Source organism: Hippopotamus amphibius, chromosome 1 (assembly GCF_030028045.1).
Source record: "Hippopotamus amphibius kiboko isolate mHipAmp2 chromosome 1, mHipAmp2.hap2, whole genome shotgun sequence".
In the NCBI taxonomy this organism is placed as follows: Eukaryota; Metazoa; Chordata; class Mammalia; order Artiodactyla; family Hippopotamidae; genus Hippopotamus; species Hippopotamus amphibius.
This window is the reverse complement of record NC_080186.1, coordinates 31,517,814-31,542,565: the sequence shown is the minus strand read 5'-3', so window position 1 is coordinate 31,542,565 and position 24,752 is coordinate 31,517,814. Positions and strand designations below refer to the sequence as shown.

At 44.5% G+C, this 24,752-nt stretch overlaps 1 protein-coding gene across 4 annotated transcripts in view; it reads right to left on the bottom strand.

The window, feature by feature from the left end:
* The window catches only part of MACF1 (microtubule actin crosslinking factor 1), a 304,215-nt gene that overhangs the window by 9,011 nt on the left and 270,452 nt on the right, over positions 1 to 24,752 (bottom strand). For all 4 annotated transcript variants that reach the window (XM_057706161.1, XM_057706146.1, XM_057706154.1 and 1 more), the window contains 16 exons: positions 22,477 to 22,632; positions 22,166 to 22,372; positions 21,908 to 22,027; positions 20,142 to 20,311; positions 18,967 to 19,126; positions 17,763 to 17,957; positions 17,337 to 17,465; positions 16,309 to 16,452; positions 15,657 to 15,845; positions 13,415 to 13,535; positions 12,687 to 12,850; positions 11,213 to 11,375; positions 9,018 to 9,172; positions 8,057 to 8,131; positions 6,862 to 6,879; positions 3,785 to 3,902 (listed from right to left, as the gene is read on the bottom strand). In XM_057706161.1, coding sequence (XP_057562144.1) covers positions 3,785 to 3,902; positions 6,862 to 6,879; positions 8,057 to 8,131; positions 9,018 to 9,172; positions 11,213 to 11,375; positions 12,687 to 12,850; positions 13,415 to 13,535; positions 15,657 to 15,845; positions 16,309 to 16,452; positions 17,337 to 17,465; positions 17,763 to 17,957; positions 18,967 to 19,126; positions 20,142 to 20,311; positions 21,908 to 22,027; positions 22,166 to 22,372; positions 22,477 to 22,632 — 2,284 coding nt within the window. The remainder of the gene's footprint in view (positions 1 to 3,784; positions 3,903 to 6,861; positions 6,880 to 8,056; positions 8,132 to 9,017; positions 9,173 to 11,212; positions 11,376 to 12,686; positions 12,851 to 13,414; positions 13,536 to 15,656; positions 15,846 to 16,308; positions 16,453 to 17,336; positions 17,466 to 17,762; positions 17,958 to 18,966; positions 19,127 to 20,141; positions 20,312 to 21,907; positions 22,028 to 22,165; positions 22,373 to 22,476; positions 22,633 to 24,752) is intronic.

Here is a 24,752-nt window from a genome sequence, read left to right as displayed (position 1 = left end):
TCCTGGTTCTGTCTACACTCCTGTTCTCCCTCTTAGACTTTCAACCTGGTGATGAGCTCATCCACCTGAGACTTCAGTGCCATCATACGGTCCTGCCTGACTCTCAAATACATCCCCAGCGCAGACCCTTACCTGAATGCCAGAACCTTACATCCAACGACTGATTAGATGTGACTAAAGCCAGAAACGTGGTTGCTGACGTAGGTCCCTCCCTCCCTCCTGAGGGCAGATTAACCCACTACTGATTCCACCTTCTAATGCCTTGTGAGTTCCCCCAAGCCTCCCTGTACCCTCACCTTCCGTGCTTCATGGAGCATCTCCTCCACCCTGGGCCACTGTAACAGGTTTCCAGATGGTCTCCTTGTTTCTCATCTTAACCCCATCCCTCCCTCACTTCTCATTCCCCAGACTGAATTTCTAAATAAAAATCTGATCTCTCTAAACAGCTCCAAAACCTTCCATGGTCTTTCACTGCTTACAGCAGAATTTCCCAAACTGAGGTTTTTGAGGAGTTTCCTATGAAGAGGAGTTTAGTAAACACTGGATTCTACATTGCTTTCTCTAAGAGAGCCCTAATGAAATCAGCATTTTATAAGCTCTCAAAAGTCCTTATAAAGGTATAGAAATCTGCTTAGTTTAAACTCATTGTCTTCCAAATGCATTTGACCTTGATTTTTTTGGTTTTTTGAGGATCACCTCTTGGGGGCCAGGTACCAAAGGCAGCCATTTCGAGTTCAGTTTTCAACCACCAGAGAGACCACCATTTTCTAAGAGACTACTGCTGGCCACCGCTGTTGGCTGGAACAGGCCTGTCGGTTAAAATTCAGTTCTATTGTTTAATGGGTAGCGTTTCGGTATAACAAGATGAAGGGTTCTGTGGATGGTGGACTGTGATGGTAGCACAACAGTGTGAATGTATGTAATGCTACTGACCTGTATACCTAAAAATGGCTGGGATTGTAAGTTTTATGTTATGTGTATTTTACAATAATAATAATAATAATTAATAATAATAATAATAATATCAGTTCTAAGCCAAACTGTGTCTTTTAAATCTTCATAAATTTTTCTAGATCTTCAGTAAAATTTCGTGGAACCCTAGGGTAAATGTGCACCTATTCACTAGGCAGGGACGTTGTTTTTACCTCCATCATGATTTCTTTCGCCATGGCTCAATTCAGAAAGTGAAATCTCCAATTCTGGCATTACCAGGAACCTGCCTAGCTGAATACATTTACCTTTTACATTTGGCTAAAGCAACGCGCAGTCTGAGATAGGTTTCATCTTCTTAAACAACTGTGTAAAGGCAGATAACACGACTGTGCAACACTGGTATTATAACCCCGCCATACATTTGGTATGTCCTCAGGATAACATTCTCTGTGGTGCAGAGAGCCAAGGAAATGCAACCCAAATGAATAAAAAAAAAAAAAAAAAAAAAACCCACCCCAAGCTGTGCTTCTAGAAGCCACAGTAATCCTAACAGAACCCTAGGTAGCTTCTAGGAACTTTTCTCTTTGTGATGTTCACACCCTTCTAAGCCACTTATTACATCCACATGGGGCCTTAAGTGTTCCCCTCTTAGCACTACTTTTTATTTGCTTAGATGCAGCTCACTCTGCTCATCACTAGTAGAGTTACGGTACCTAAGACTGCTGGGAGTTCTGGACTCCGCAGTCAGTGGGATCGGCACAAGGGCACTCCTGGAAAGGCATGGGGGAGGCCTTACCTTACTTCTCCAAGGGATGCTGAAAAAAGGCTGCTATGTTCCATAGGAAATAGCTCCTAGATGGCCCTCACAAATCTCCTTGGGGTTCCGATCTCTAGCTAACAAGATAAGGAAAAAGCAAGCAGTGTTCTCCTTGGCCAGCAGCACAGTGTTATCGTGAAGAGAGCAAGTAGAGCAGGCAGCAAACAGGCAGTCAAAGATTGCAAAACGTTACATGCAGTATCTCTCTTGTTTGTTTAGTTCCATCACACACGGCGTGAAAAATAAAATCTCAACAGATTTGGAAAGGAATAATGTTTTTACTGAGTTAAGGTTAAAGAGACATATATATATAGCTTCTTGTTTAAGACAATCAAAGCAGACTTTTATATCAAAGAAATTGGTCTGCAATATAATTAAGTTCTAAAACTGATTTAAACCCACTCTAGTTTTTATCCGAATAGGTGTTTTTAAAACTACTGTATAAAAAGGAACTCCTCATGAAAATTATTACTCTATTATTACTCTGGTTTATTGGAGTAAACGCAGAATGAGTTAAGAGGAACTAATTAATGAGCATGTCTGAATTCAAGTGAGAACCTTTAGCTTTAAATGCTTCAGATTCTGGCTATAAATCACTACCAAGAAGTGATATAAGTACTATAAACATTTCTACTTGGTTTATAAGTAAGCCTCACTAAATTAATTCTGCAGGTGGAACCACCTAAATGCGTGTGGAAAAGGGTGGTGGCTGGTGTGTTGGAGACACAGCATGTAGGTCAGGAGCCAGACTGTGCCGGATTTGAATCCGGTCTCTGCTATTATTAGCTGCCTCTCTCTGGGCAAGTTATTTAACTTTTCTATGCTTCAACTTCCCATTTTATAAGATGGAAATAACAGTAGCTACACCTCCTAGAGATGTAAATGTGCTATTGTTTGTAAAGTGCTTATAATAGTGTGTGGTATATAAAGCTGTAAGAATTTGTTAAATAAGCAGAAACTCAGAACAAGTTCCATGGGTACTGTCTCAATAGGCATATTTTATGTTTTGTCAACTTATAACAGTTAGAGAAGCTACGGTTTGGCTATTTCAAAGCATTCATAAAGGCAGCAGATACCACAGAGACAAGGGATGCTACAGTTTAAAAAGCAAAGCCATTCTCAACGGGCTGGGATATGAGTAAGAGGGACAAAGCTTAAAAGCCAACCTATGGGAGACTGACTGGAAATCGAAGAGCTGGAATCAGAGCGCTTTATTTTATTCCCAGGATGGTGAACTAGAATAAAAAATATATAAACACAAAGAAACAGAGCAGAAAACGCAGAAACGGATCAAGAAGGACAAATTGGCAGACAGTGGGGGAGCCTCCCGTGTACCCACATACAGCTCAGCTAACAGAAGAAAGGAAAGGAGCAGTTGAAGGGGATGCAGCAACTGGAACCTGGTCACCCCCCACTTGCTGCAGCCCTCACACACCTCCAGCTGCAGGTGCCATCACTCACGTTGAGTTGACCGTTCTCTTTGGCCTCTGGGCTGCCATGCCAGCCTTTGCAGGCTGAAGGAGACCGAGACCCCACAGACTTACTTAGGTGACCATCTGCCTTACAAGTGCCTACAGTCACTGCCAGGTGTTCTTTCTCCCTCTCCTGGTTAAGGGAGCTCTCAGTCCTCCCCTGCATGGGAGGGGCCCAATACCCTCCCCGAGTTCCAGACACAGGAATTACAGGCGAAGTCATCCGCAGCGCTAACAGGGAACCGACAGGGCTTTATAGGGCTTCTTTCTAGGCTGCTATTAATTTAACACCTCACACAGAAACATCTGACGACACAATAAGTTCCCAATTCTCGTTAGTATGTTCCTAGAAATCCGTGTGCCCCTGACAGCATCAATCCCTCCTGCTCTCTCTCCCTGGTCTGCCCTGCACCGAGTTCCACCCTGTGCTAGTGAGATGACAGCTGAGCAGCTTAACAACAGAATCAACAAACAGACCCCACCACCAGCACCCTGCGGAATCATGAAATATCAGTGGTGAGGGCAAAGCTAACAAGTAACATGAGTCAGAACCGCTCCTTACCTCGGCAGGGGTCATTCTTCACTAGGAACTCATCCAGGGCCATCCATCCTCCGCCAACGCGGACCATCACCGTGCTGCGCAGGATGCGGACCAGCCGCAGCTGCTGGGAGTCCCCGAACTGCAAGGCCAAGCGCACAGGGTGAGCGAGGGCGCCTGGGGGCAGGGCTAGACTTTCTTTCCAAAGCAGACTGTATTCAGACGGGATGACAGTTTCACAGTTTGGGGGAATTTTAACTCTGTTTTGCATTTTTCACAAAAATATTAAAATATGGAAAAGCTAAAGGCCATTATCTTGACGTACTTTCTACTGGGATAACGTGAACTGCTGATGGTCGTGACCCTGCCTCAAAAGGGAGGGTGGAGGACAAATGAGGCATTAGCTCACTTTTATTCTTTTAAAGATTCTGCCCAAATTAAAACCCAATAACACAATTATTTGTTAAGCTAGTTTGTTTCCATAAAAGAAAAGGTAGCTACAAGGTGGATGTCAGCTTCTGAATACAGTGTGCTCAAAAGTTAAATGAAGGACAGCAAATAATATTTCAAGTCTCAAGGAAACCCTTGCAAAGCATCATCATTATTACAAGCTTAGAAGGAAATTTGATTTTTCACATCATTTTCAGAAATAAACCCCCAAGTATTCTCTAACAGTGATGTCAGCAGCAGAAAATTTTCTTCAGCTGAACAAATGATTAGCTAGTGTTTATATTAAAATTCAGTTGAAGAAATAAAAATTTTAATCTAGCATGCTGATTTTAAGAAGTTTTCAACAATCATTTTGGGATGTTAAAACAAGCATGATTTTCTGGTATTTATTTTTGGTTTTTTTCTTGCCAAACATTCCTACTTCCCAGGCCTATCAACGTTTGGAGTTTCCCACTGCATAAATTATCCTCTTCCCAAAATAAAGTTAAGAGGCAACAAAAGAGAATCATGCTGAGCTCTCAAAACAAAAATCAAACATATGATTGGAGATACGGAATTCCTAAAATTGTTCAATTCAAGGCAAATGTTGGGGGGGTATTTAATCACTTAATTAGGATTTTCAAAGTTATAAAGGAGAACCATAACTCTGAAACAAGGCACAAAAATTGAAAATGCCAGAAAGGATGTTTGAGAAGGACTCATAACCAACCTCCCTCAAAATTAATATTTTTGTGGTAATTCTCTGTATTACTTTGCACTGACTCAAGCTCAGTTTATTTAGGCAAGGTGATTGGAAAAAATACCATCCCCCACCCAAGCCCTTTTCTTTGAAAATAAAAACAGTCCTACATCTTTAATCTCATGCACATTTTAGGTTTTCATACAAAGTGACTGCAGCCACAGCATGGTGTAGTGTAAAGAGCACTGAAGTTGGGATCCAGAAATGTGAGGGAATAAACGTCCCGTCCCAGGAAGGAAGCTGCCTTCAGACACTGGCTCCATGAGTGGGAACAGGCAGGCCCTCTGGGAGAAACTGAGGATTCCACCAGATCCAAGGGCAGCGCCGGCCTGAGTCACTATTTGGGGTCTTCTCTAGATAAGCGAGGGGAAGAAGGAAATAAGGGCCTATGTGTCCTCCAGAGGGAATCAGGAAGGAACCCCAAGCCATACTTCGTTCTTACATTACTGTGTCCTGTAATTTATTTGTCAGCCTGTAGAATTAACTGCATTGATTTCATATTTTCCCCCTCTTAATTTCTTACTAAAGCTCTCTCTGAAAGATTCTAACTTGCTTTTACTGAGCCATGGGGAAAAGGAGGTTTGACCCAAGCTAGGGGCCAAAGTGTCTGGGGAGGCCAGAGTGACAAGAGTGCAGAAGGGGTTACAGCAGCTCTAAAAACAGGGGCCTGCACAAATCTGGCAGAGGGGGCTGCCAGTGAGGCAAAGGCCTCCCAACAGCCTTGGGGGCAACAGTAAGCTCTGTCTCCTTCTCTTAAATGCAAAAATCCCTTACAGTGACCTGGGTCACTGCTCTGACATTTGCTGTATAACTGCTGGCACAGTGGTCCTTAAGGCCTTAGGTGCCTTGTGTATAAAGTGACCTTCATAATTCTGTTTCAAACACTGGAACTAACCCTCTGACCCTCTGCTGGTCAGTGGACTAGAGGAGGACATCAGTGCCACTTCAAAGCGGCCCCTGGTACCCATATGCAGTCATTAGCAAACAGGCACAACCTTTAGGTACTACTTGGCACTCTTCTGCAATGATTTATTTAAAGCCAGTTTGTTCTTGTCTTTAGTTTCTTTCCATCCTTTGTTATTCCCACTGGCCCAGAATGTTACTATAGTTAGTGGTTAAAGCAGTGCCTGAAACTTAACACTGATTGAAGGCCTCAAATCAACTCTTAGTGTTTCTGATTTCATATCACAAGACAAATTTTACCCATGCAACTTCCTTCCATTTGAAGACATAGGACCCCAGAGCCCTCAAAAAGATCTAAAAGGTTAGAGTTACCAAGTGGAGTCAAAAGCATTCAATCTTTCCAAGTCTAATTTGATCCCATTAGATTTTGCTGGCTGGCTATAATCGGCAAATGTCAGGCTATGGTTAAGTATGATTTCCACACTGTACTCGTCACATACCTTATAATTATAAAATATAACATAAGCACAAGTAACTAAAATCTTAAGGTATTTAAACAGAGTGCCTTAAATACCCTAAGTTTTTTTTGACTTAGTGTGCATTATAAAATTTGTGTTAATGGTCAAAAGACTTGGGTATAAATCAGAACTGTGCTGTCTGGTATTCTGACGTCCAAAACAGAAGGACAAGACTGGGCTCTTTTTAGAGGGGGGATGGACTGATACCACGGCTTTAACATCCCTGGAACCACACCACTTGTAGCTCGGCCCAGCAAAATATCGTCTTCAGCCAACCTAATTTTAAATGGAAAATTATATATACTTGTATCCTTTTGCTTCTAAGACAGCTTTCCAATTCTAGCCCTGCTAGCAGCTTCTCCACTTGGTAAGACAACCAGGTGTGACCCAGGCATGCTTCAGGTTACGTCCTCTCCCCGCAGCAAAGAACAGGCAGCATCAGCCACAAAGATCATTTCCACCAAAAAGAACGTTTGCAAGGCACACTGTACCTGATTGCCGAGGAAGAACTACAGACAGTAAGAGTAAAAGATGGAGGAAATGGAAGAAAAAAAAAAAAAAGAGAACATTTTGTCAAATTAACACCAGGAATGAAAATCATGTAATCATGTTACCAGTTTCAAGAAGAACAACACATACTGAGAGACATACTGACCACATTCTTACCGAGCTCCTGCCTCAGGGATTCGGTTTTACAAGCTGAGAAGACCTAACTTTTTCCACTCTATGTTGCTCCTGTTAATTCACTTCTCTCACAGGTGATTTAAAAAAAAAAAAAAAAAAAAAAAAGGAAAAGAAAACAAAACCCAGCAGACTAGTATAAGACTGCTTGGAGCCTTATCATAACTCAAAGCCCTGGGCTGGATGCAAGGCAGAGTCACCCAGCACTCCCTCCCAGGCTCAGAGCAGCAGTGCGGCTCCGCTGGACTGTGAAGACAACGTTGGTGTGCTCATGGAACTTCATTTTCCTGTTTCTAACTGGGTGCACGTCGCTGTGTCACCTGAAATGGCCATCCGAATCCTCTTTGCCAATTCTAGATCTTCCTTAGGACTGTAGAGAATCCCGACAAACTGCTGAGTACATTTTAGGAGTCCTGTCACGGATCCCTTCTATGCCCTGCCCTGGTCCCCAAAAGAAGCTAAAACACAGCATGGTTCACAGTCACTTAAGGCCTCACTCGGCACGACTTTCCAGGGAAGACGACTGAGCAGGCTGAGTGTCTCCTGGGGCCTGGACGCAGCTCCTCCAGCCCCCTCTGAGCCTGCGAGCCACTTGGGCTCACAACGACCAGCTGCTTGGGGGCAACGGTCAGTTGTTAGACAACTGTTTCCTTATCTTATGATAAAGGTGCCTCCATTTTCCCAAAGACCTGTTTGGCAGTGAAGAGAGCGGTCTGAAACATCTCCTATATTGCATCCCCGTGGCTACTGCTGGCTGGAAAGCACAGTTTTCCAGATGGTACTATGTGGGGCACTAAAACTCAGCCCGCAGGACACCTGCCATTTGGCACCTACAGAGGTAAGGGCCAGGGACTGACTGCATAGCAAGTCCCCATGGCTCTGGTCCTCCAAGCATCGGTAGTGGGAAGGTGGGAACAGCCATCTGCTCTGTGTCAGGCTGCTTTCACCTGGCAGGGCCACACAGGAGGAACGACCACCACAAAGGACTGGTTTTCTCCTTCTTACCCGGTATTTATTCTCTCCAATCTGCTCCACCTGAAACCTCTTTGCACATTTGCACTGAGCCACTTGTCTTGTGACCTATTGGTTGTGAACAACAACAAAAAGAAAAGTGTGAAGGGTAAAGTAAGACTTCCTCTTCAGAGAAACAAAGATTTTTACAAGTCATCAGAGAAGTTCTTCATTATGTACTTTTTTAGGCATTTCAGGCTTTTGACAAAGGCATTTATCTTCCATTGTGAGTCTCACTAACTGGGATACTCAGATGCTTAGTATGAAAGAAATTCCCCACTAATGATACAACCCATTCTTCCCTCCTGCTTCAAAGTTCCCGCAGACAAATGTGCTAATACGCACGCGTCAATATTAACTAATAAAGCAAACTATCAGCTGATTTAAATTTCAACCTAGGCACCCAAGATTTCCTGGAAGTCAGTCCTGGGGGCTCCAGGCCACTCCTGAGACCAGGCCCACTGCCTCTCCCATCCTAGGGTCAACTCTACATGCTACTGATGAATTCATACTTTTTTGTGTGATACAATTTTCAATGTGATACAGTTCTTAATTAGACAGAACGTTTGGTGGGTACACACCATCTTAAACATTACTTTACATTTCACCCCTTAAATGCTACACATGAAAGATGCTCTCCTGCATCCTGAGGCAGGATCTCAGGACTGAGAAATGAGTCCATTCTAAGCAAGGGGGTGCCCTGGAGAGGTTCTGTGTAAGCTGCAGAGCACCACACAGAGGTGACTCACATAAGTGACAATTCACTGAGACTGAGCTACAGCTCAATGGTCCACTGGGGCAACACCATTCAAAAGGGGATCCCCAAACAGAACTCCAGATAATCACCTCTCAACAGACACGCTCAAGGGCTAGTATGGCAATTGCACCCAACCAAATTCAGGACGGTAGAAATCTACGGTCAAAAATGTACTCAAAACACAATTATTGTCCGTACCTCATCTTCAATTTTATCTGCATCAGTTGTTGGTCGATAAGCATCCTTGTTGGGATGGAGAGCAGCCACGAATTCATAGTAATCTATGTAGCCATCCCCATCGCGGTCGAAAATGTCAGCAACAGCAGTCATCTCTAACTTGGTAGTAGGAAACTCTGGAGAAAATGAATCACATTTTGGAACATTAACTAAGAGGGCTTACTTGGTTGGAGGTTATATAAATACTTCCTTAAAAAAAAAATTGTCAATTTTTTTTTCTGAAAAACAATACACGTTTCCTTTAGAAAACTTAGAAAATATAAAATATTATAAAGAAGATACAAATCACACAAAAATATATTATATAGAACATATTCTGTTCTTGGCATTTTTGCTTATAGATTCATCCTCCTCCCACCCCCCTCCCACAACTGTTGAATATTTAGATTATTTCAGGAGAGTGACATTTTGGAATTAACAGGATGAAGTTTTTCTACGTTTAGATTATTAGATTACTGCCGCGGGTTCTTGACAACTGCTCTCTAAAGTGTGAATGTTTACCATAGCCAGAGTGGTTTATTCAAATGTAAACTGGACTATGCCGTCTCTCAGATGGAAACCTCTGCTGGCTGCCAACTGTCTCTGAAATAAGATCTGATCCCTTCACAACGGCCAACAAAGCCCCGCATTAATGGCTGCTTCCGACCTTTCCAACTTGACATCTTACCATCTCTGACATCATGACACCTTGCCATCTCTAACTCCAGCCATGTTAACCTTTCCACTCTTAGAACATGCCAAGTTCATTCCCGTCTCAGCACTTTGTAACTGCTGTGGCTCTGCCTCTATTCTCTCCCCTGAAATCTTGACACGGCTGGATTCTTATCATCACCTAGGTCTCAGCTCAAATGTCACCTCCAGATGCGCCTTCCTGGGCCACCCATGTGAAGCAGCACAGCTGTGAGATGTGCTGTGTGACCCCGGCAAGTCACTTACTACTCTATGCCTCACTTTTCCTTCTGCTAAAAACAAATGAGATCATACAATTTTGTAAGCTGCTATATAGATGCCAGAAACTGACATCATGAGGAATGTAACATACAACATGATGAAGGTAATTAACACTGCTGTACGTTTCACATGAAAGTTGATGAGAGTAAATCCTAAGAGTTTTCATCACAAGAAAAATAAATTTTTTTCTATTTCTTTAATTTTGTACCTATATGAGATGATGGATGGTCACTAAACTTATTGTGATAATTAGTTCATAATATGTAAACCAAATTATCATGCTGTATAACTTAAACTGATACAGTGCTGTATGCTACTTCCACCTTAATAAAACTGGAAGGAATAAAAATTTAATCAGAATTTCTACTGAAAAACTGATGTTGTGAAAAACTTATTTTTAAAAACATTTTACATGCATACCTCATTTTATTGTGTTTCACTTTACCGCACTTCACAGATACTCCCCCTCCCCCTTTTAAAACAAATTGAAGGTTTGTGGTAACCCTGTGCCAAGCAAGTCCATTGGCACCATTTTTCCAACAGCATTTGCTCACTTTGTGTCTCTGTCACAGTTTGGTAACTGTTGCAATATTTCAAACTTTTTCATTACTATTATATGTGTTCTGGTGATCTGTGATCAGTGAACTTTGATGTTACTGTTGCAAAAGGATTATGACTTGCTGAAGGCTCAGATGATGGTCCGCGTTTTTCGGCAATAAAGCATTTTTAAGTTAAGGTATGTACATTATTTTTTAAGATATAACGCTACTGCATACTTAATAGACTACAATACAGTATAAACATGACTTTTATAGGCACTGGGAAACTAAATAATTCTAATGGCTCGCTTTATTGCAACATCTGCTTTATTACGGTGGTCTGGAACCGAACCCACAATGTCTCCAAGGCCTGCCTGTACTTAGAATCTCATTATTCACAAAAGTTAGCTCCTTTTCTACACCTCAAATGTGTTTTTGCTTGCCATAATATGCCAAACAAGACCTGCTTTTTTTATTCCCAGCAAAATGAGGTTTTTCCCTCCATCAAAACAATAGACCAATTTTAGCAAGCAGGCACATTACTTCTTCCCTAAGACTACAGCTTTAACTTGAGAAGAACTGTTCAGCCAGAATACAGCCTGCTTCCACAAAGTACGTGTAAGGAATCCAGGTGTGACCTGTGTCTGGAATTACAACTGGACTCACTGGATGCTAGAATGCCATCGATAAACTCCTGACGTGTTATCTTCCCATCCTGGTCCTTGTCAATTCGCCGGAAGAAATCCATCACCCGAGACTTTTTGTGATTCATCCAACGCATATACTTCTTCCTCCAGACATCAAAGTCAAAGTTGGCAAACTCCTTCAACTAGACAGAAATCAGAGATGTCAACAAGACCTACTGTTTGACGTTCAAACCTGCCCAGCGCATACCTAAACTTTCAGACATTCAGCAAAGCCATGCAGGCCTTTTGAGGGGGACCAACAATGGTATCCGTGTGCTGCATCCTTTGTGAAGGCACACTCTGGCTCCCTCACTGAAAGCCATGATTATTTACACGAGCCGTGGTAAAATGGAGCAGTGAGAGAAACAGTAACTGAACAACCACCATGGAAAAGACGGAGCACGAAGAACAAGAATGGGTGGAGCCAGCCTTGCGTTCCCCTGGCACTTTTTCAAAGGATCATCTCCTTAGATGTAAGAGGATGGATTCTATCTGAGAAGTCTTTAGCACTCCTCACTTATGTGATTTTTGAAAGGAATTATGATTACACAGAGGCCTATGTTTTTGAGGCTTAGCCCCCCTCCTTGCCGGTCTTCTGAGATAACTTGAGTTCCGGAAGGAAGCATCAATAATCCAGTCCTGCACCCAAGCACGTTTCTTTGGGATGGCAGCACAAAGAGTGAACTGCCCATCTGACTTCCATTTGAAGTATCTGGCCCTGGTAGACGGCAGCAGCCTGTGCAGTGGGCAGTGATGCTGAGCTACTTGAACTATGTCAGTGAGACAGACTCAGAACGACTTAAACAGTGCAGCGCTTTCTCCCCCTGGTCTTTCAAACTCCAAAGTTGGAAGGAATGGGGAAAAAAGAAAAAGCCAAAACCAAATATGCTTAAAACTCAACTGGATCTACAGAAATAACAACAGAAAACACAGAACACTCACTTCTGGGCATAGCTGCTTTGATATGCACAAATAAAAAAAATATGAAAGATATTAGAGATTTGTTTTAGAAACTAGGAACTGAAGTATTATATTTTTTAAAACTGGTTAATGATACTTCAAAATAGATTTGCTTTACATAATCTACTCAAGAATAACAGAATAACAAGGATAAAAAAAATTACTCATTTCATAATTGGGTAGCTTCTATCTTTAAACAAAGGACTCAGTAATGGTCACTTCTGTAAGGCTCCACACCTGGCAGTAACCTTGCAAAGCTGCGCTCCTGATCCTCAACCACGGCCGGGTGCTGGGCGGCTCACGCCACAGGCCGGACCCTCCTGGACTGGCTGCCTGTTGTCCACCACCAGTGCTACAGCCTATCTGTTGTTGGTTTCCTCACATGTGTCTTTCCTCCCGGTGGGGCCTGAGGACAGAGTCCTGGCCTACACTGCTCTGTTCCTCCTCCTGCAGAAGCAGGTCAAGGCACAAGGGTCACATTCAGAGGGCCTCACCTCCTCCAGCCTGTCCAAGGCGTCGTTCAGCTTCCGCTGCCGCTCCAGCGCCAGCAGCCACACCTGCTGCCAGCGGGCAGAGAGCTGGTTGATCCGTGGGTTTTTTGCTTCAGACTGTGAAAGGATTGGCATGGGAGGAGGTGTGGGCTGACTCAAGGACTTTCCTGAAAGGAAAAATAATCACAAGATTAGAAAAGCTGGTTTTGTCAGTTCTCAGAGAGCAACTGCCACCTGTATGAACCCAGGAGATCTTCACAATGACATCCAGTCAGTAACTAAGAAAAGAAACACGGGACCTGGCAGCACTTAGACATGGGAGCACACTGACCTCAAAACTACTGATGCTCTTCCCCAGCCAACAGGTACCTGTCTCATACCTCTAATCGACTGCCCTACCTTAGTGAACTGAAGAAATGTCAATGGTTCTACTGAAACCGATTTATTTTATGATGAAATTAGTCCAAGCCAAATGTAAACAGTCAGCGCTGATGACCAAAACAATGGAAAGGCCACTGCCAAAGAATCTGCTCAACCATGCCAAAATTTCATACCAATTCAAAAAAACTGGAGTCTAGTTACTGTCTGTGTAAGAAAAGTGAGTTTCAAAAAAAGATTTTCAAATCTAATATGGTTTTTGAAAATGGAAAAGAAATTTTTCCTGGCCACTTGGGAAGTGCTCAGCCTCAAGAAGCAGGAAGGAAGCATCCTGCACACGGGCTGCCACGTACTGCTGCCGCCACGGGACTTCTCCATGAAAGGCGCGTGGGCTGGCTCTATGATCCTCCTTTTGTACGTCTTCGTGACCCGGTCCACGTCAGGCTGCTTTCGAGTCATCTCCTCCATGAACGTCTGTTAAACACGAACAACAAGAAAAAGAGTTGAGAGTTTTCTTGGACGGGGATGGAATTAGGCAACTTCTCACTAACAAGGGCCAAGCCCATGACAGATGGACCAACTGCAGATGTCTTCGTTCACAGCCCCATTTCTTTCAAGAAACACGACTGAGTGAGGCACCTCATCAGCTGCTGGAGACCTGAAGGAATAAGACATGGTTCTGACTTCCAGGAGTTCACAGCTGAGTGAGGAAACCAGGCAGTCAGAGCAATGAGTGGCACCCAGGATCTCAAAGGGAGGCCTAGGATGGCACCCACAGCCCGAGGTGGGGAGGAAGGCTGCTCAGAGGCTGAAGCCTGAGCTGTGTGCTGTAGGATGAAGACTGGGGGCAGGGCAGTCCCACGGAAGCCAAGGCCCTGCTGATTACTGGCTGAGCTGAGGATGCAATCAGAGGAGAAGCAAGAGAGATGGCTAGAGAGGTAGGCAGGAGAAAGGTCCAGAACGGCCTCATGTCAGGCTACGGGATTGGGATTTTATTCTCAGAGCAACGGGGTGGAGGGTATAGGCGGGTGGGCTACTAAAGGATTTTGATCCAGATCAGATCTCTGTCTTAGAGCTATCGTTCTGGCCTCAGTGTAGGAGGGAGGACATGCAATAGGGGGCGGGGGGCGAGTTAGGAAACTATTGTAGCAATTGAGGCAAAACACAGTGAGGGCCTGAGCCTGGGCAGGGGAGAAGCAGCCAAGAGGTATTTTGAAAATAGGACAGATAAGACCTGATGACTGGTATAGAAAAAGGAGGAGTCCTGGACACACATCACAGACTTCTTTGTTGGGCAAATGGGTGGGTGAGGAGAGAAGAGGCAGGTGTGGAAAGGAGGGTGGGGTCAGCACCAGGAAGCAAGGATGAAATGGAGTTTCAGAGCTGCCTCTGGCCTCCTGCATGCTGCAGATGAGGCAGGAGATGTGGAAGCCCTTGGTGTGCAGGTGCTGGCTGAAGGCATCGGGCCAGATACAACCTCACGTGTGAGAAGAGGGTCAAGAATGGCACTTTGGGGAACAACATTAACAAGTGGATAGAGGAAGAAGAACCAGCTAAGAAGACTGAAAAGGAATGGTCAGAGAGATGGGAGGTGGGGTGGGGGGGTGGACACAAGATGGGGGAGCTTAAAGGCACAAGGAACGAGAGGTAGTAACAGAAGGGAGAGGGACTGGCCTTGACGGAAGAAGACAATCTCTCCCTTAGCAGAGAGGGGTCAATGCAGGTAAACTCGACGGGAAGTACAGGGAGTTCTCACTGGCCAGGCTAATTGTGTATGCTACAGAGACCTTACACCCCCAGTAACGAAGCAAGATCCATGCTGGCACTCAGTGTAAATTACCATGGTTAAAAACCACATCTGTCTCCTAGGGATGAAAGACAACTCAACGAGCTTTCCTCCATTCAGTTTGGTTTGATGTGTGGTCGGCCCTTCTCTGGGTTCGTGCAAGAGGTCTTTCTGAATCCAGGTGTGATGGGCTAGGTCCCAGGTAATGGGACCTTGGTGCAGAGGCAAATCAACAGAAACAGGATGCGGCAGGCAGGTTTCTAAGCTGGGCCCCAAGACTCCTGGCGTACATGTCCTGCGTAATCTCCCCCTCAAGTGTGGGCCAGGCCTGTGGAAAGCATGGGCAGTCACTCCCTGCATTACGTGTTATTATATAAGATCTGCCAGAGCAGGATGGAGGGTCTCCTGCTGGCTTTGAAGACTGAAGCTGCCATGCTGCGAGAGTGCCATGTGGCTAAGCCCTGGGGGTGGCCTCCAGGGGCTGACAGACAGCGAGAAAAGGGAGACCTCCGTCCCACACTGCAGTGAAAGGAATGGCACCAACAGCCTGCAAGGGCCTGGGTGGAAACTACAGTGTTGGCTGACATGTTGATTTCAGCCTGGTAAGACGTCCCCTGGACAGGGACCAGCTAATTCACGCCGGACCCCCGCCCCATGGAAACTCTGAGACAGTAAGTGCGTGTTAAGCTGCTAAGTCTGTGGGAACAGGTTCGGTAGCAATTAAAACATGGGTGCACAGGGCAAAGGAAACGGGCGCCATGATCCACGCAGGAAATACGTGATCACATGATGTGGTGAGGATAGGATACCTGATGCTCCGCGATAAGGGCTTTAACTCGATCAATGTTCTGAGGGATCGGCTCCTGATCCCGCTGAATGAGGGTGGTCTCGGCCCACTGGATCCACGCCAGAAGTTCTTCCAAGAGCTCGGCATTGGCCACCAGTTCTGACAGGGCGGCTTCGAGGCGCTGCTGGTGCTGCTTGGCCCACGTCAGGACCTGCGGGGGAGGGGACCCGTCAGCTCTCAGTCAAGCACATCCCTCGTTTTCAAAGCCCTTTTTTGTGTGAGTCTAACAATGACTTTCAGGGGAAAGACCACCCAAACAGTCAAGAGACTTCACTCTTACTCCAGAGACGGAGCTGGAATAAGAAATCAGCTCCCCTGAAAGCAAATGTAGCATGGGGAATTGGACACAGAACTTCTCAGGAAGGAGGGAAAAACACACCACGTGTCCACTAGATGTCATCAAGGAACTCATAACACCGGCACCATCCTTCCAGGTTTCTGCACGTCATCAAGCAGAGTTACTACTAAAATGTTACTAACTTGATTCTTGTTGAGATTTTTCACAGTGAGTGAAAGATTCCTTATGTGGGGGAAGGGGAAGCTCTGGAGTATTTTACTGCTATACACCCATTTTACGGGGCACATGTGCTCCTCCTCTGAAACCAGGAGCTCACCTCCTCAAAGCGAGCCCGGATGATGGTGATCCAGTGTTTGATGGTGGTGATGCAATCAGGGTGGCAGACTGCCAGGATGACTTCTCCCATGGCCACCGCTGTGTTCACATCCATGCGCTTTTCTTCCACTTTCTTCATGAATTCCTAAACAAACAAGATTTAAAACCAAAGCCTTAAACCTACTCTGGCAGCACTGTTACTTTACACTGAGGGGGAAAACAACTTCAGTGTGTCTTTTGACTCTGTGTGTTGACACAGACCTCTAAAAGCCTGTATTTAGGCGCCTCTGGCATTTTCTTTCTAGGTGTTAAGGGTGTGGGGAAGTGAGGGATTCCACAAGAATGACCTTCTCTGCACAGATAAGGACTACAGACACAGAGGCACGACCCTTTTCCTGATCTCTCTGTCTCTCTCTTTTTTTAAAATAAATTCCTGTTTGAATTCATTTCCATATGTGTAAATGGTGCTATCTTGGACAAATGCAGTGACAGCTACAAAACACTACAACATTTTAAAAACACCTACAACACAATGCAATCACAAAACCATGATTAAAATCTCTAGGTGGGAAACAAAAATTAAAAAAGGAAACACTTCCCACCTCGTTAGGACAGTCACACTGAGGCTCCAGACACTGTGCTATACTCTGCAGCTTGGTGTGCAGTTCTGGGGGCACAGATCAGGGCCCGGAGCTGGCAACTAAGGCAAGTCACACAAGGTGTGTGCAGGTGGGGCATAAGAGCAGAGCAGCCCACATTTTCCTCTATATGAACACCAGCTGTTTGACTTGTTTACAACCAGCACGTGTTACTTTTGTAAAAACAAGTAGATGAGTGGTCTTTAAGGGGTCACGAAACCCACCAATCATTTCCCTCTCATTCCTGACAACCGGTAAGCTGGGCCCACTCTGGCTCTGCTCCTCTTCACAGGAGGTCTAATGTTTCTAAGCAAGAGCTTCTTTCCATTGGTGGCGGGGCCGCCCTCCCCATGTGGGTGGCATGGGTCCCTGCACCCTGGGGCTGGGTTACCTTATGAGTGTCGATGAGGGACTGCAGCGCCTCTGCGTCATCAGGAAGTGCCCCCCGAAAGCGCAGTGTCTGCTCGGCTTCAGAAAGCCACTCCAATAGCATGTGGATTGTGTCCCGGAACTCTTCAGCCTGAGATAACCAAGCACAAGAGACTGAGACTCGCTCTACAGCCAAGGTCCCAGACATGGCACACCAGGGGAGGGTCTGACCTGAACTCACTGGTGTATCACAGGCACTTGAAGCCTCTATCAAACCCCACAAAGGTCATCTTTCATCTGTGCAACCAACTAAATTCATTATTTCTCTAATGTAGAACATTTAGAATATCAGTTTTTTACTTTGTGTTCCTTACGAAACTGGCCAGGACCAAGCCTGATAAAGAGGCTAGTCTGACTCTGCTCAGCCCACCCCTGGGCGCTGTCTGACCTGCTTCAAGGCCTGCTCAAGCCGGCTCTGTTTGCAGACGGAGAGTTTACACACGGTATCCCAGCGAGTGCTCAGTTCCTGGAGCTGCCCTTTCACCCAAGTGGTGTCGTCTCGACTGTTCTCAATCAGCTCCCGGCCTGATCGCTTTAGGACCTGAACGGTTCCCGTTCGCTTCCCCAGTTCCTTCTGGAAAACCTGGAAAAGAACACAGGAGAATTGGTTTGTCTTACAAATGCTGTGAATTCAAGAAGTAAAACCACAGAGAAAGTAGTCATTTCCTTCGATTCTCCTTGGTAGGTTCCAATTTTGTGTCTTTTATTCACAGACGGAGGTGGGACCACAAGTAAGAAAGAACCGCTACGGACGTGGCTCTGAATGTGAGCGGCATGACTTTGGCAAGCTGCTTTCCTGGAATCCCGGCTTCCTCATCTGTGAAACAGAAACTATACTACACTAACATCTCCAGAACTGTGGGAGTTTTTTTTTTTTTAATTAGTTTTTATTGGAGTATACTCGATTTACAATGTTGTGTTAGTTTCTGCTGTACAGCAAAGTGAATCAGTTATACGTATACGTTATCCCCTTCAGTGCCCCGATAGTGGTATGTATATGTCAAAATCCCAATCTCCCAATTTACCCCTCCCCCACCCCCTCTCCCCTGGGTAGGAGCCCACCACCATGCACATAAGAATCCGGTGTAACTTCAAGGTAAAGCTGAATGCTCTGTGCTGAAGCAGGAGGACAGTAAGCAGTTCAGCGTACGGGTGCAGGTTACACTAGATGCTGGTGTGCACGGTGCTGGCTTGTCAGGTTCAGAAGTAGTGAAAAAGGCACTCATTTTCATTTTAAGAATCAGTGGAAATGGACCTCTTGAGGATCTCCTGAATTTAAACCCATTTTGATTTAACTGAGAGATACAAACGGTGGCGGTGAGGGCGGGGCGGGGGGGGCACCTCAACGTGAAGTTTACACATTGGCAAATCTGAACCAAACCAATTTTGGTAAATTCTTTGTGGCTGATGCAGAATCCCAGCAACAGTTTGTCTAAACACACAGAGCAAGGAGCCGCCTCTCTGAGAAGCAGAGACACAGGCTCTTGCAGACTTCCGAGGGGAGCCCTAGAAGGGTAGCACGAGCACAAGGCACACACAGATGGAGGACCCAACGGCTCTGCCCTCCATGCAGCCCAGACCTCGCCCCTCACCTTGTGGGCATCCATGAGGTTCATGACGAGGTCCAGGTCCCCGTGCACAGGCTGGTCCTCAGCCAGCTGCGGCTCCACCTTGTACAACCAGTCCACCAGGGCCTGCAGAGCATCCATGAACTGGCCTGAAAACAGCAGGGCCTCCTCCAACTTGTGCTGCCTGAGAAAAGCACACAAACCTCACCGGTGTTAGTGATTCTTTTATGAACGGCCCACAGCTCTGACTGCTGACTGGGAATACTGCTTGAACTCTACTTAGAGAGGGACTACCAGGTAAGGACAGTTAGAAATACTGTAAAAAGTGACTAAGAGATGTTTAGACATTTTTAATTAAACCACTGTCTAAAATGGATTAAGCATAGCGCAAGAGACAGGTATAGATAACCTTCTGGCATCTTAGAGTCCAGGTGCTATGCACACGGACATACCCTACAACCCAAGCTCTTTTTATTTACATTACACCACTCCAGTAGAGGGTGATGGTTCTGTTAATGGCCTGGAGCCAGGAGCTCAGCTCCTAACTCTTCCCCACTTGTGAGACTCCAGGCTGTCTCTTCACCTCTTTGAATCTCAGTCACCTCAACTGAAAAACTGGAAGCACAAATAACATACAGATAACACAATGCTTACATAGCATAATGGGTACACGTGGATAGAAGTACAACTTTCAGAACCAAATCCCAGTTCTGCCGCTTAGTAACTGAGTGAGTGTGGGGGAGTTAAGAAACCTCTTTATGACCGTCTCCTCATTTGTAGAATGGGAAGAACGGTACCTACACCTCAGTGGTTGTTATGAGGACAAATGATCCTCGTGATGGTTAAATGAGACACTACGTTGGAGACTTTGGACAGCGTCTGACAAAAGAGACACTCAGTGAGACAGCATTACTGACAAACTGGGGGTTTACATATATTCACAGTTACAGATCTTCTATTGCTGTTGGCCTGATTTTACAGGCTTCTCTCTTTGTAATACAGTAAGGTTCACGTTTAAAATATGATAATTTTAATATATTTTACTCAAATTATTTCAGAATTCTCACTGAATTAACTGGAGACAGCAAGATGCTGTTACTGACGCATGAGCTTTATCATCACTTTACAGCACCCCGTCACAGTCTCCTGGTTACTTCTGGGATAGCACTCACACCCATGAAGGGGACATTCATGCTCACCTCTCCACAGACTTGCCACAAACAGTATCCCATTTGTCTCTGACTTCTCCCAGTAAGTTGTCAAGTTTCTGAGTGTCATCAGGAAGCAAAGTCTTTTCTTTCAGTGCTCTGCCTGTTCTAATTGTAGTATCATACACAGGCTGTTTGCCACCAAGAGTTTTCTGGAACTCCTGTTTTCAGAAAGGAAAAAAAAGCCCCCAAAAACACCATGCTAAAAGTCAGATGACATCGAGTTTTCAGCTGGGTAACGAGATATAGTATGAATGTCACTACTTCTTGAACTAAAATTAACAACAGCTAACCCTGAAGAAATTGGTAACGTTTTGTTTGTGCCACATTCACCAGTGCACAACTACTTATAAAAGCCCACGGTTTGGGCTTTCTAGGTGGTGCAGTGGTTAAGAATCCACCTGCCAATGCAGGGGACATGGGTTGGATCCATGCTCCAGGAAGATCCCACATGCTGTGGAGCAACTAAACCCATGAGCCACAACTACTGAGCCTGTGCTTTTAGAGCCCGTGAGCCGCAACTATTGAGCCCATGTGCTGCAACTATTGAGCCCATGTGCTGCAACTACCGAAGCCCACGCACCTAGAGCCCGTGCTCCACAAGAGAAGCCACGACAATGAGGAGCCCGCACACCACAACGAAGAGTAGCCCCCACTCACTGCAACTAGAGAAAGCCCACACACAGCAAAAAAAGACCCAACATGCCAATAAAATAAATAAATAAATATATTAAAAAAAAAATACAGAGTGAAGTAAGTCAGAAAGAGAAGGACAAATATTGTATGCTAACTCACATATACGGAATGTAAAAATGGTACTGATGAACTCAGTGACAAGAACAAGGATGCAGATACAGAGAATGGACTGGAGAACTCGAGGTATGGGAGGGGGCAGGGGGTGAAGGGGAAACTGAGATGAAGCGAGAGAGTAGCACAGACATATATATACTACCAACTGTAAAATAGTCAGTGGGAAGTTGTTGTATAACAAAGGGAGTCCAACTCGAGGATGGAAGATGCCTTAGAGGACTGGGGCGGGGAGGGTGGGGGGGACGCGGCGGGGGGGAGTCAAGGAAGGGAGGGAATATGGGGATATGTGTATAAAAACAGATGATTGAACCTGGTGTACCCCCCCCCCCCAAAAAAAAAAAAGCCCATGGTTTTAGCCGGCTACTTCCACAATCACTTTGCACTCATTTAAATAAGCAATTGACAGGCTTCCTAGGTGGCGCAGTGGTCAAGAATCCGCCTGCCAATGCAGAGGTCATGGGTTCGATCCCTGCTCCAGGAAGATCCCACATGCTGTGGAGCAACTAAGCCTGTGTGCCAATAAATAAATAAATAAATAAGCAATTGTCCTGGTTAGACACTGTCTAGATACAAAATGGAAGGCTGGCTCTACAATTATTTTTTTTAAGAAATTTTGCATTTCTCTCTCTCTCTTTTTAAAAAATATTTATTTATTTCAGCTGCTCCAGGTCTCAGCTGCCACACATGGGATCTTTGGTGCCATGTGGGGGATCTTTAGCTGCAGCAGGCATGCGGGATCTAGTTCCCCAACCAGGGATGGAACCCTGGCCCCTCACATTGGGAGCATGGAGTCTTAACCACTGGACCACCAGGGAAGCCCCGCTCTATGATCGTGACTGTTTAACATTAACCAATTAGTTTTCTTTTGACTGGTTCTGATGTTTTCATCAGGCCACAATCATCAGTGAATACCAAGCTCAGCACCTAAGGGCAATAAACTGCTGTACCTTGTGCTTCGAGAGCTGAAGTTTAATTTTGTCTGGGTCATTGGATATCTCCAGTTCTGAGTCCAGGTGACTCTCTGCATCTTCTAGCCAGTCAATCAGTTTTTTCCAAGCTTCATGGAACTAAAATTATGTAAGAAATAAGTTATAACAGTAATGAATGTGCACACTACACAGCACTTTTATGTGAACCAACGCGGAGACTCAACACAAGCAGCCCAAGGCTGTTCAGTAAATTAGTATCTTTCTTTTATAACTTACTTGTTTTGCCCGCTTTCTGGCATCATCCAGCGATCGCCCTCTTTCAATAGATCGCTGGACAACCTTCTCCCATCGAGACTGGACGCTAACCAGCAAATTTTTGATCAGAACAACATCCTGTTTTTGGCTAAGGAACTTTAACTGATTCCCAGTTTGATCCAGCTCAATGATCTGGTCTCGATGAGCATTTACTTCATTAGCAAACACCTAAGGGGAAAATATTGCTCTTTTTAAACTGGAGATAAGATCAAGGAGCATCACTTTCAACTGGTACTTTCCAAAGGAAGGCAGCATCATAATGCCATTGTTACCTTGTGCTCCTCTATCTGGGAAAGGACGGTGTTTAGAATCAGGCTGGGAGGAGAAGCGATGTTTAAACTCTGCTCTGCTAGAGTGAGCCAGTTGATAAATTCTTGCAGGGAATTCTGGAATTCTGTTGCCAGGTTGAGGGCCTCTTCCAGCTTTGACTAGATTTTAAGTAACACACACACACACACACAAAAAGAAAAGTGCCAAATTCAGGAATTACAGCTTCAAGGACAAAGGCATGAATTGTACACCAAATGAAATGACTTCTAAGGAGGAAGCCTCATTTAATCAACCTTCAAACATGCCTTGTTTGCAAAGAAGGGGACATTTTAGTGCTAGTGTTTGAAACTGAAACAACTGTGCTTAGAAAAGGAAAGAGCACAGTTTGCAGCTAAGTTGCTTTCTCTGCCATTCCCCACTTCCTGGGACATTAAAGAACAGGAATAAAGGCATTCAAGCCATTCAGTAAATGTAAGTGAACAGACCCTTTAGTGGTGACAGCTGCAGGATCTGCAACCTGCTTTGGGCAAAGTCTCAGTTTCCTTTAATGTCCTTTCTGTGGCATAAAAACAACTAAATGAAAAGCACTTTACTGTGAAGATGACACTCACTGCAGTGCTCTCTGTTTAAATATGTTTTCAGAAAATATGGCACCTGAAAATGTCCGAGTCTGAAACTTATGCTTATGCTACAAGCCGCAAAGGTAATAAAAGCCAAAATATTTCAAGCAAAAATGTGACAACATTAGATGTAAATTTTTAGTCATTTTGATCCAGATCAGAATGATAAAAAACCGTGGCTCATTCAGGGTGTGTGCTACTCTCCACGAGTATATCCCAATTTCACAGTCTACAAGCTCCATCCTCCGAGAACTCTACCCTGAACATCTCGGTGACAGCCTTTGCCCCTGGCCCATCTACCAGAGGGGCAAAGCAGAATTGTTAAAAATGAATATATACAAAATATTCACAGAAAGAAACCCCAGAAGTATACTAAAAATGTTCATTGCTATTAACTGGGTTATGTATGCTTTTTACTTTCCTCTTGGTGTTTTTAGGTTACTTTTGTAACCTAAAAAACACTGTAATGAATGGTACAAAAATGCACAGACCCAATCTAAACAAATCAAGTGGAAAAATGAAATCTACCTCAAATCTAGCATAGAAATGCTTAGAAATTAATATATCACAAGTTCCCAAATGGCAGGAAATCGTTCCACATCGTTTTATCGACACAGTCTCTAACAGAGCTTCAATGATTCCAGCGATCCTGGAATGTAACATTCTTGCAGACTCAGAAGTAACCATCCTTGACAGGCAGCCTTTGCCTCATCAGGTTACCAACTACAGCGGGCCCCTGAACAACATGGGTTTGGGGTGTCGATCCGCTGAGAAGCTGGAAATCGTGTGTAACTTTAGTCAGCCCTCCATATCCACGGTTCTTAATCTGAAGAGTCAACCAACTAGGGATTGTGTAGCATTGTAGACATACTTAGTGGGAAAAAAAAAAAGTTTCACACACAAGTGGACCTGCACACTTCAAACCCATGTTGTTCAAGGATCAAAACTGTATTCCTTGAGGCAGCATGCTCCATTGTTGGGGAAACCCTCTACAAACTTCCTGATTATGAATCAGAATCTACCTCGGTTTCTTTGATTAGTCTTAGTTCTACATTCAGCAGGAATTATAGACAAGAGCCCCTCCAAGAATTAGAACACAGCCATACACTCAGGTTCCCTGACCATTCTTCATGTAACAAAGTTACCAGACCCCACACTAGAAGGATTTTAGGAAATTAATGCTTCTCTCAAAATGTTCACTTATAAGTGTGAGTATGTGGTTTATTTCCTTCTGCCCATTGAAGTTCATGGTGACAGAGTTCAATACCTTTACTGTTTCCACTGTATACCTAGCTCAGTGCCTGGTGTATACATGCTTAATAACTATTTGTTCAATGGATGTGGCCAATGGATTTGAACACATATTTTATGTTTCATCTGCCCAGTATAGAAACTCTGTGCAGAGTGATATCCTAAACATCTGTACTCATAAAAAACAATGTTTGGGGGCAAATGCCTTGATCTCTGATCACTTTTCTTTTGAAGACAATTTGATTTTTGAGGAAGAGTAGGAAGAGGCCATACAGTTTACTGCTCTTGAGTTTTAGTAACCAGAAATCAAATTCCTTGTGAGGAATTATTAGTGATACTCCCTGCATGCTGTTCCTAACCTCCCACTCCAACAAAATCTGTTTTTAAGTAGATGGAATATACAGTCC